This window comes from Hippocampus zosterae, chromosome 4 (genome assembly GCF_025434085.1).
Source record: "Hippocampus zosterae strain Florida chromosome 4, ASM2543408v3, whole genome shotgun sequence".
Taxonomy (NCBI): domain Eukaryota; kingdom Metazoa; phylum Chordata; class Actinopteri; order Syngnathiformes; family Syngnathidae; genus Hippocampus; species Hippocampus zosterae.
This window is the reverse complement of record NC_067454.1, coordinates 10,208,034-10,218,282: the sequence shown is the minus strand read 5'-3', so window position 1 is coordinate 10,218,282 and position 10,249 is coordinate 10,208,034. Positions and strand designations below refer to the sequence as shown.

General features: G+C 40.2%; 2 protein-coding genes across 2 annotated transcripts; one reads left to right on the top strand and one right to left on the bottom strand.

Annotated features, from left to right (window-relative positions):
- Positions 1–1,252: 1,252 nt before the first annotated feature.
- si:ch211-107o10.3 (uncharacterized protein LOC407663 homolog) lies at positions 1,253–5,596 on the bottom strand. The gene is made up of 7 exons (XM_052062921.1): positions 5,309–5,596; positions 4,551–4,691; positions 4,284–4,475; positions 3,959–4,120; positions 3,148–3,264; positions 2,860–3,061; positions 1,253–2,590 (listed from the first exon to the last, which is right to left on the bottom strand). The coding sequence occupies exons 1-7, from the start codon at positions 5,382–5,384 to the stop codon at positions 2,494–2,496; spliced, it is 987 nt and encodes a 328-aa protein (XP_051918881.1). The 5' UTR covers positions 5,385–5,596; the 3' UTR covers positions 1,253–2,493.
- A 365-nt stretch (positions 5,597–5,961) lies between these two features.
- tmed3 (transmembrane p24 trafficking protein 3) lies at positions 5,962–8,533 on the top strand. Its single transcript, XM_052062949.1, has 3 exons — positions 5,962–6,180; positions 7,162–7,407; positions 7,902–8,533. The coding sequence occupies exons 1-3, from the start codon at positions 6,034–6,036 to the stop codon at positions 8,133–8,135; spliced, it is 627 nt and encodes a 208-aa protein (XP_051918909.1). The 5' UTR covers positions 5,962–6,033; the 3' UTR covers positions 8,136–8,533.
- Positions 8,534–10,249: the final 1,716 nt, after the last annotated feature.

The window sequence follows — 10,249 nt, the reverse complement described above, 5'->3', positions numbered from 1 at the left end:
GTAGTTCTACCTAATGAGGACTAGTACGACAAATTCATGGAGGGTTCCTATCAGCTTGGGAAACATAGGTATACACACCGAGTATGACAACTCCACAATAAAGGGTTTTTTTCTGTTGAAATGGTGACGTGTTTTTATTTCAAACTTGGAGCCCGTAAATCGTCATAGCACGAAGCCATCACAGCCTTAAAGCAATATAAAGTGGTTTATAACATCTGTGCACCAGCCAGGAATCTCCTCAAGTGCAGGTATTGGCAACTTACTGTAAATGCTGGGGGCTACTTTGGGAGCAGTGGGGGTACATAGAAGCACACACTTCCTAAGCAGATGTCTTGACAAAAAAAAAAAAACGCTATTTCAAATATGGACAAAATATGTGCAGACAGTGCATGCAAAGTACCGTAGGTGCTCTAATTATATATCATTTTTGATCATACATTGATTGATATTACACGATCCACTATTCCAACATACTGTAAGAACAAAGGGTTTAAAGTTCTCAACAAAATAAACACATCCCGTTATTTATTAGTATTATTTTTTTGCACAAGGCTCCTTGCAGGAAAATTTGCATTCGAGGACAGCAGCACACAACTACTGAACAAGAAACTAACATTAAGCGCAAGGACTCATTTTTTCCCCCAAAAAGTCACTAAAGTATGATTGAGGTACCGTGTTTGTCCTGCATATCAATCCAAATCTGCCAAAAAAATGATTAGGCCAACTCACGTAATATAGGGTTGTGCTGACCCAGTGTCAGTGTAACAAAGATATGTCTGCCATCTAGTTGTGATTGGTGGCATTATAACTTACTACATGTAGTCCACCCCCTTAAGATTTCCAGTATATTTTCACTTTTTTTTCCAGTATTTTTTCATATTTTGTATGATGCTCTATGTCCCCATTTCGGCAAAAGCATGTATTGGATGTTAATCAATGTTTTTTTTTAAAGAAATTTGGGGGCATGTCAATTTTTTTTCTTGTAGGCTTTTATGGGTGTGTGTGTAAATATTTCACCATAATTTTTGTTTTTTCAATGAACTGAGGTGCCACTCAGATTGTGGTGACGGGCCAGATGCCACCAGTTGCCCACCCCTGCACAGAAAATACTGTTCAGTCTTACTTCTTGTATGTTCTCCACTGCTTGTTTGTGTGCCTGGGTTTTAGTACATCAGGATTCATGTTGAAACTATGTAGCTTTTAGACTAGTTTAAACAGGAACTGCATGTTGGCAAATGCATACAATATAATGCACAGGAATGTCAGTACCTTTAATGGTTGGATTATAATCAAACAAACACTAAAAAGGTAATAGAGGTGATATAACAAGTCTATAGATGACTGCTCAAATATAGTTTTGTATGTTGGCAAATACATGCAAAATAATGCACAGGAATGTCAGTAACTTTCATGGTTGAAATATAATCAAACAAACACTAAAAATGTAATCGAGGTGATATAACAAGTCTTTCGACGACTGCTCAATTAGTTTTGTGGTATAAAAATGAGATCAACAAGAATGATTTTTTTTTTAAATTTGGGTTCGTATAGCCTGCACAAGTCAATTGAAACTAATTTCAATTAATACAACTTTTCAAGTGTCAGTAATAATAACCTGAGGCAAAGTGGCTGCAAAAGTGTCCACACCCTCTGAGCTGGTTATGTGGTGTTCAGAATTAACCAATCACATTCACGCTCATTATGTCAAGTCAGCACACACCTTCCACCATTTAAAGAGCCTCTCATTCAAGTTCATTGTCCTTGGCTTTCCCCGACTTGCATTTGAACAAAGGTTTCAGGCTCCTTGCTAACAGACTTCTAATTGGAACTGTTCATAATTCTCTCCACCGGGACTCAAGACCCAGTTCCAGCTGAAGAAAAACGGGCTGATACCACCACGCTTCACTGTAGGGATGGTGTTCTTCTGGTGAAGACCAGTGTTGTGTTTGCGCCAAACATGCCTTTTTGTATTATAACCAACCAATTGAGGATTGGTTTCATCGGATCAAAGTCCCCATATGGAATTTTTTCTTTGATCTTGCCACACAAACCGATAACAGCCCGATGAAGAAAGGTGAAAGTCGTCATGTGTTCAAACAACTATCACCCTTGTGCAACCACATGACCTCAGTTTATTTTCACTTCCCTTTTCTCATATTATTTTGTTATTGTATGTTAAGAAACGACTGTGTTAATATTTTCCTGTAACTACATTTTTGGGGGAGTAACTTTTTTTGGCCTACTTGTGTTTACTTTCTCTTCCAATAAAATTAGGATTCCTTCCACATAATACTCTGACTTCCTTTTCATATGTACACTTTAATAATTCTGTGTTTATTCTCTCGTCTTTTCTTTTCAATGTGACCCAAACAATTGCATATATCACAGACTATTTATAGGTCTCATTAAAATGTCAAATTCTTAATAAAAAAAAAAGCAGTGTGTGATAATAACTCAGAGCATCATGAATGGAGATGCGGCAGGACACCGACTTCAGACCAGGCCGACCATGGAGGAGCTGAGGGCCCACAGTCGCTTGGCAACACTATCATCCATGGCTGCTGGAGCAGGAGTCTTGAGGGCACAGTCACTGTTGAGAATACGAGGAGAGGACTACTTACGCAAACAGTAAGTTTCCTTTTTGCTTGCTATGTTATGTTACCTTTATAGTGCGTAATTCCATGTTAGGCAACCATGTGTTTAGAATGAGGATTACATAAAACAGATGTGAACATGGACCTTGGATACCAAAATATAATGCGCAGGCCTATTTCAGAATCCTTAGCGGAAAAATAACTCTTCAAAGATGGCGTTTGGATTGATTTAATATTTTCATATATTGCTATTTTTATCACTTGCCTGTAGTAGAGGCCAGTGACATTGGCCAGACTCTCGTCCACGGCGCAGAAGATGGAGGTCTGAGCTCCTTCCCGGGGAGTTTTGATCATCATCAGAATGGGGTAAAGGAGCGGATTCTTCCACAGGGACGTCGGAAAAGTGTGGCGGCCCAGCTCGGTACGGACGACGCCGGGATGGAGGCAGTAAGTGTTCACTCCGGTGCCTGATGATGGAAATGCGTCTTTGTTAGAGCAAGATAAAAACACTACATGACAAAATGGATCAAAGGGGACGTTTATTTTAGCGGACCTTTCATCCGGATGGCCAGTTCCCGGCAGAAGAGCACGTTGGCCAATTTGCTTTGGCGGTAGCTCGCAAGTGGTTGGTAGTCTAAATCCAAGTTGATGTCTTCAAAGTGGATGCGGCCTGAAAGAAGCCACTCTTATAGCACATTATAAGCAAAGGAACTCGGTACCTTTGGAGAACCGCAGCAACTATTATCAAAATCGGCTCATCGGTAAGCTCTGTAGAAGCCTGATAACAATCCTGATCATTTAAATCAAGTGTGTCAGAGGAAGGGAAGCTTCTAAAACATGTTATGTGTATACATATATAGCTAATAAATGATGATGATGATGATGAAACAGGCAGGACAGCGGCTCTTTAGGAGCAGTGTCGCCTACCCCTGACCCCTCAATTTAAGATAAGTTATCCTTTATTCGTCCCACACTGGGGAAATTTACAGCCTCCAGCAGCATCAAGGCCAAATGATATTCTTCGGCGTGGTTGAGCTTTCACGAAGACCAGGAAACTTGGGGGTGATGTTTGCAGAGCTGAACTTCACATTCCCCTCCAAAAGTAGTGGAACAGTGAGTCCACTTCCTTCACATTCATTGGAGACTATAAGCATTTGGGTCACATCATTTCAACTTTCTCCCCAGGCATCTCAAATGTTTTTTTGTTTTGCTTTATTTTCTTAAGTCATTCACTCCCAAAGACGTTTTTAAACGTCTTTTCAGACTTAGTCCAGAATTGGCTGGTACTAAATGATTTAATAGAACACCAATTTTGGGGGTGGGTCAGTTCGACGCAAATGATTGGATTGAAAAAACAAATGTACCCTTCTCATGCGCCAAGCTGGAGACAATGACGACTCGACTCGGCGCAGACTTTTTCAGCATGTCAATAAGAAGGTTGGTGAGCAGGAAGTGTCCCAGGTGGTTGACACCGAACTGCATTTCGAAGCCGTCATCAGTCTTCCACTTCGGGCACATCATGAGACCTGGCAAATAAACAGGAAACTTGGAACAGTATTCAATGGAGTGCAGTCCTGAAAGTGATGGTACCACACATTAAGTGAAGCGGGCACCATGATGGGGAAAAGTTTCAAATTTGCTTCACGAACCAGTTGATGTGTTTTGGATTCGGGAGTAAGAAAGTCACACCTGCATTGTTAATAAGGATGTCCAAGCGGTCCTCGTTGAATATAACATCTTTGGCCAAGTCCCTGACTGACTGCAAGGAGGCCAGATCCAGCCTTTTCACCACCACGTTGTTGTTGCCACTCTGCTGGCGGATGTAGTTGGCCGCCATGTGGGCTTTGGTCAAGTCCCTACAGGCCAGGATTACTCTGGCCCCTTAAAGAAAAAAGAGGGGTGAAATCAAAAGACACATAAATTGTTGAGAAGAATCAACAGATGGTCAACACTCACCCCGCCGCGCCAGATCCAGGGCTGTCTCCTTCCCGATGCCTGTGTTGGCACCCGTGATGAGCACTGTTTTCCCATCCAGCCTGGCCTTGCTCCGGCACACTCCCCCCGCCATCCACCTGCGCAAGGCCAGCAGGCTTGCCCCTGGAAGAGGGAAAACATGCTATTAAAGGGTACAGCAATGTTTGTCATCATTTGGACGTTCCATTGCATTTTTATCCAAAATAATCAAAGGTGACTCTTGTTAAAGGAAAATAAAGCAATGATGTGCAAATGATGTCACAACACAGACGGAAGATCAGATCGATTACTGTTCTGATGTCATCCCTTTTAAAAACACCTTCGGCTGTCCGCTTTCTCTACATCTGGGCTAACAGAAATTGTTGAAAGCAATGTTGTGTCTTTGTTATTGTAAAACACAAATTTCCCCATAAGATCACAAATTAAAATGCACACGGCGTGGTGTTTTGTGGTGTCCACAATGATTCTCACAGCTTGACATCGCATATGGATAGTGCTCTGATGTGCTGTGATGTATCACCTAACAGTGTGCTCTCAAGGGGTTCTCTAAACCAAGGCAATGCGTATAGTAGTTTATTTTATTGTTTTTAAATGTTTTTTTGGTCTTTATCATGCGTCTGCTCGCTTCTACGCGAGAGACCAGTGATTAAATCTGTTTTGCTCCCACAAACTCGCGTTGACTGTCACCATGGAAACGTATTACTACACAATGTTAAGCAACAAAAATAATTCCGTTTTACCTGTAACAACTGCAACGGTGATACCAATGGCGTGCGCCTCAACAAAATCTCTCGCTGCTGCGACGTAGTGTTGCATTTTGATTGTTGTTGTTTTTAAACTATCATACAATTAAACAATTGAAGAAGTATTGTAACTCATTTACGGTTGAAGAGACGCTCCCTAGCCACGCTCCTGAAACGCACACATCAAATCACTACCTGGGAGACCAAACACGATATATCTGTAGGAGCTGTAATTTGACGTGACGTGACATTGATACATATTGCCACACGAAGCGGAAATGACGTTTTAAACAGCTGTTTAGGCCAGAGGCTTTTATTTTTAACAAGTTGCCTTTGGAAGCTAAAAACCCTAGTCCGTTTTTTTTGGTTTAATTTTTACATGTTAAGAGCAGTCTAGTGAATCTGAAATGGGACACGGAGGAAAAATACTCCCTGCAATGCTTTGACTGTCCTTTTATTTATTTAGCTTTATATCCTTTTCCGGTTTAAATCTAACTTTATCATTCACGATTTATATCATTTAAACATTCTTTTTAATGTGTAAATATTGTTTTGAATCACTATTTCGCTTCATATATATTTATATTTATAAAATATAAATATTTATAAAAAGTTGTACATCGTAACCCGGAAGAGTTGAGCCGCCGTGCCACGTCACGGTTAACCGTCAAGTGGTTGCTGTGAATAATCGCGAAGTTCACGCGTCGCTTGTTACTGTGACAATGCAACAGCTGGTATCGCTGGGCTGTCTGCTCTTCCACGTTTTCGTGGTGTTCGCCACCGAGTTCACGTTTGAGCTCCCCGATAACGATGAACTATGCTTCTACGAAGAGATGGAGAATGGTGACAAGTTTGATTTAGATTACCAAGTAAGTCTTGAAAACTGGATTAAATCACCAACTGTTTAGCGTGCTAGAGCTGAGTTTCAGCTTCACTTTTTGTTATATTTAATGCACTCATCACTGTATCTGCATGGCTTTAGGTTGGACATTAATACAAAAACCGGACCAAACTTGTTTCCATAGTTTTGTGAGATTGTTATCTGGACAGCTGCCAAGCTGGTTGAACCTAACTGATCGGATCAATACAGTGGTACTCGTTTTTTTACGACGCAGCGACCTACGTAACGAATGTGTATGTAAATCGGAACACGTTCAGTACGGTAGTCATAATTATATTCAATATTTGTATGAAAAACAATTAAATACCATAAAAATCTAATAAAAAAAACAAATGGGTGCTAAATGAGTGTCTTGCTTTTAGTGCATGCTTTGCCATCGTCAAATAATTAACCAAACCCCAAAATGGTTCTTAACTTTGTTAGAGGTACCGAACCCAACTAGTTTATATGCACATTCCATGATCCTTTCATTAGTGAAAAATAAAAAATCTGATTTTTCAAGACGTTAAAAAACGCCTTTGTTAAAAACTGAAAAAAATCAAAAACTCAATAAAATTTCAAGACATAAGTGTAAGTTTTATTTAACTGCACAAAATGAACCAGCCACTGATGGCCAAGCGGGTGTGTCATATCTAGGTGACATGTTGCGTCTGTGCCTTAATTTCATGGCAGAGGCTCCGTCGAACCCTTGAGACTGATTCAATGGAACCCCTAGGGTTCGATCGAACCCAGGTTAAGAACCACTGAACTAACCTAACGCAGTAATAAAGACTGAACATTTGAATGAAAAACACATTTTAAACAAACAAATGAAAACCAGTTCCTAAGTAAATAGTTTATTACATGCTAACATCAAAACATTGTTTGTTGGTTACACTGTAGCCTGACGCCTTTGTACACATTATGCAATGGCCACTCATAATGGCTTCTGTTTTCTTCCTTTGAAAAGGTGATATCAGGAGGCAACTATGACGTGAACTGTTTTGTGGCGGATGCTAACGATAACATCTTGTACAACGACGAGAAGAAGCAATACGGCAGCTTCACGCACACCACCAACATGAAGGGTGCCTATAGGGCCTGCTTCAGCAACAAATTTTCCACCTTTTCACACAAATATATATACCTGGATTTCCGGCACGGTGACGAGAATCTTCTCCTTCCCAGTATGACCAGAGCCACAGCGCTAACTCAGGTAAGACAGTCTCCTGAAGGGGATACTGAAGGGCTAAACCCCCAGAAACAAATGAGCTGAAAGGCTTCAGTAAAGGCCTGGAAAAATGAACAATGCAATAGTCTGTTCCAATACCTTTGCCCACTTGAAAAGTGGGTGGCTTCAAACTAAAATTGCTCTGTACTGAGTTGTTTAACACATCTAGATGTACATATTCGGAACTTTTGTTTTATCCACCTTCCTCAACCTGAAACCCAAATGTCGAAAATAACCAACAAACATAGGGATTCATCTGTTGCAATACTTATGGAATGGACTGTAATTGAAGCACTGGTAATGATACTGAGTAATAGTACTTGACAATTCCATTATGTAAACCAAATATAGTTCAAAAACAAAATGTATCTTGAACATGTCATTGTTAAATCAATTGTGCAGAATCCCCGTGAAAATGGTCATCATCATAACAATGTAAATGTTTTTTTAAATTTATTTTTATTTTTTCGTCTTCACAGTTGGAATCAACATGCGTGTCCATCCACGAAATCCTGAAGGTGGTATCGGAGTCGCAGACCTGGTACCGGCTCAGGGAAGCGCACGACCGCATCAGGGCGGACCACATCCACAGCAATGTCACCCTCTGGTCCCTCGGCGAAACGGCCCTGCTATTTGTCATCGCTGTGGGTCAAGTCATGTTGCTCAAGAGCTTTTTCAGTGAGAAAAAAGGCCCGGTGGCCGTCCCAACTTAGAACACGTTTCCTCCATTGCATCAAGAGTTCAGCATTTTTTCCTCAATTTTTTACAAAAAAATATTTTGAAAGAGATACCACTCAGACTTGCTTAAAATTATCATGCTTGCAGATAAAGATGATTTATTATCCTTTACAGTGCCGTGAAAACGTATTTCCCCCTTTCTTGATTTCCGTGTACTTTGCATATTTATCACACTCAAAGATTTCAGTTCATCGAACCAATGTTAATATCACAAGAGACATGTCAAGGAAATACAAAATGCTGTTTCTAAATGCCAATTTAATTCATTTAATCACAAAAAAAATCCAAACCTGCCTGTGCCTATGTGAAAAAGTAATTGCCCCCCTCCTTCATAAATCACAAAGTAACTGTGACTCGACAGTTTTGGGAAGCCTTTGTATGTGATAATTATGCAAAGAACACAGAAATCAGAGGGTGGAGTGGCATAAAAAAATTGGCCCTAGTGCTTTGGCTTAGACCGGGCTCGCGTGTGTACAAAAGCAGGATCAAGTCTAAGGAAAAAGCAACATTTTGTTAACCTGAATTTATGAGATAATGCCCTTTTATTTGTAATTGCAATGCTTGTGCTGTACATCTGTCATGTACTATTTGCGTTAGCCAGCTACACCGTTTTGTATTAATGACCCATTCATTCAAATTGAATCCAAAAAGCACAGTGACACAAAAACAAAAAATCTTCCCAATTCTAAACAACGTTTTTAGGTTTGTTTCTGCGTGTGTAATTGATGTTGAGTAAGGTTCTGGATATGCGTTCCTGCTTGTATTTTGAGCAAGGTTCTGGGTATGTGTGCATCAGACATGACTCCTAACCATCACTGGCAACGACATGGCACAGCCACTGATGTACAGCGGTTAAGTTTGCTGTCTATATCATAAATGGATTAATGGGCTGTTCCCTCTCAATTGTGGGCTGAACCTTTGTGTAGAAAATGGAGGAAAATTATGAAATAGCATTGCATTGGACTCACAAGATGCCAGCCCCCCAGGCATCTGACCTCTGCCACATGGCCCTGAAAAGGAGACTCAAGTAGAAACCGGTAACTGTTTGTCTTCATTGTTCGTCCTAATTTATATGGGAAAAGTTGTTACAAATTTTGAAATCAACATTTTTGCATTGTTTTTTATCATTGTCTATAAGTTTTAATTTTACTGTATGTTGGTGACTTCTTTTTTTGCATATAGAGAATACAATCAGTCTTGGTTTCCTACCCCTTCAAAAGATTCTTAATTACTAATGTTACACAAGTGAATCTGTTAAATAGAAATATTACAAATGAACGATTGTCTCCATGTTAGTAATCGTAAACTTGCTGAAAGTCCTCATTAATAAAGATCAGATTCATGTTCAACAAAAAAGGCTGCATTGTTTTTCTGCATCTCATGAGGAGTTGGTGGCCAAAAAAGCGATGAGAGTGGATAGCGGACAGAGTGATTGACAAAACGAAACGTGAGGTCGGGACACATAACTTTCCTCAAAAAGTCACCCAGGTAGACCAGGCCATGGCACATCTTTTAGCCACTAATTGAATCCTAAAACTGTGATTGCTTTTAAAAGTGCTCAGCACAAAAGTGATCATCCACAAACGAAAATCACACACACACAAAAAAAAAACTGAAAATGAAAAATCTTAAACAGAACTGCAAATGGGGGTGGGGGGGGGGGGGCAAAAAAAAACCTAATGACTTTGGAACAAAATGTTTTAAAGCAGCGGTCTCCGGGCCGCGGGGCGGTACCATTACGTGGGTCATTTGGTACCGGGCCGCACAGAAACAAATATCTTACATTACTTCCATTTGATTAATTTTGACTCTGAATACGTTTTATTTTGAAAAATGACCGTATTCTCCGTTACATCAGTCTACAATAAAAAAAGATACACACAGGAGTTCAGTCAAGTCGAACACAAGTCGAAGTACTCAAAAAATGCCTGCAAATCACAAGGAACAAACAAAACTAAGACAGGAAACAAAACGTGACAGGGGGCACACACATACACACATGCTCACAATGACCCGACCAAGACTGACAGAAACTCAGGGAACTAAATACAAGCTAAGTGACGAGACAACGAGAAACACCTGGACAAGA

Bases quoted from the DNA above. Each gene is read 5' to 3' on its own strand.
- si:ch211-107o10.3 (XM_052062921.1), bottom strand. From the start codon at position 5,384: ATGCAACACTACGTCGCAGCAGCGAGAGATTTTGTTGAGGCGCACGCC. The intron at 4,692-5,308 runs GTAAAACGGAAT...TCCCTCTTCCAG, and splicing joins CACCGTTGCAGTTGTTACAG to GGGCAAGCCTGCTGGCCTTG. The intron at 4,476-4,550 runs GTGAGTGTTGAC...TTTTTCTTTAAG, and splicing joins CCTGGATCTGGCGCGGCGGG to GGGCCAGAGTAATCCTGGCC.
- tmed3 (XM_052062949.1), top strand. From the start codon at position 6,034: ATGCAACAGCTGGTATCGCTGGGCTGTCTGCTCTTCCACGTTTTCGTG. The intron at 6,181-7,161 runs GTAAGTCTTGAA...TCCTTTGAAAAG, and splicing joins AGTTTGATTTAGATTACCAA to GTGATATCAGGAGGCAACTA. The intron at 7,408-7,901 runs GTAAGACAGTCT...TCGTCTTCACAG, and splicing joins GAGCCACAGCGCTAACTCAG to TTGGAATCAACATGCGTGTC.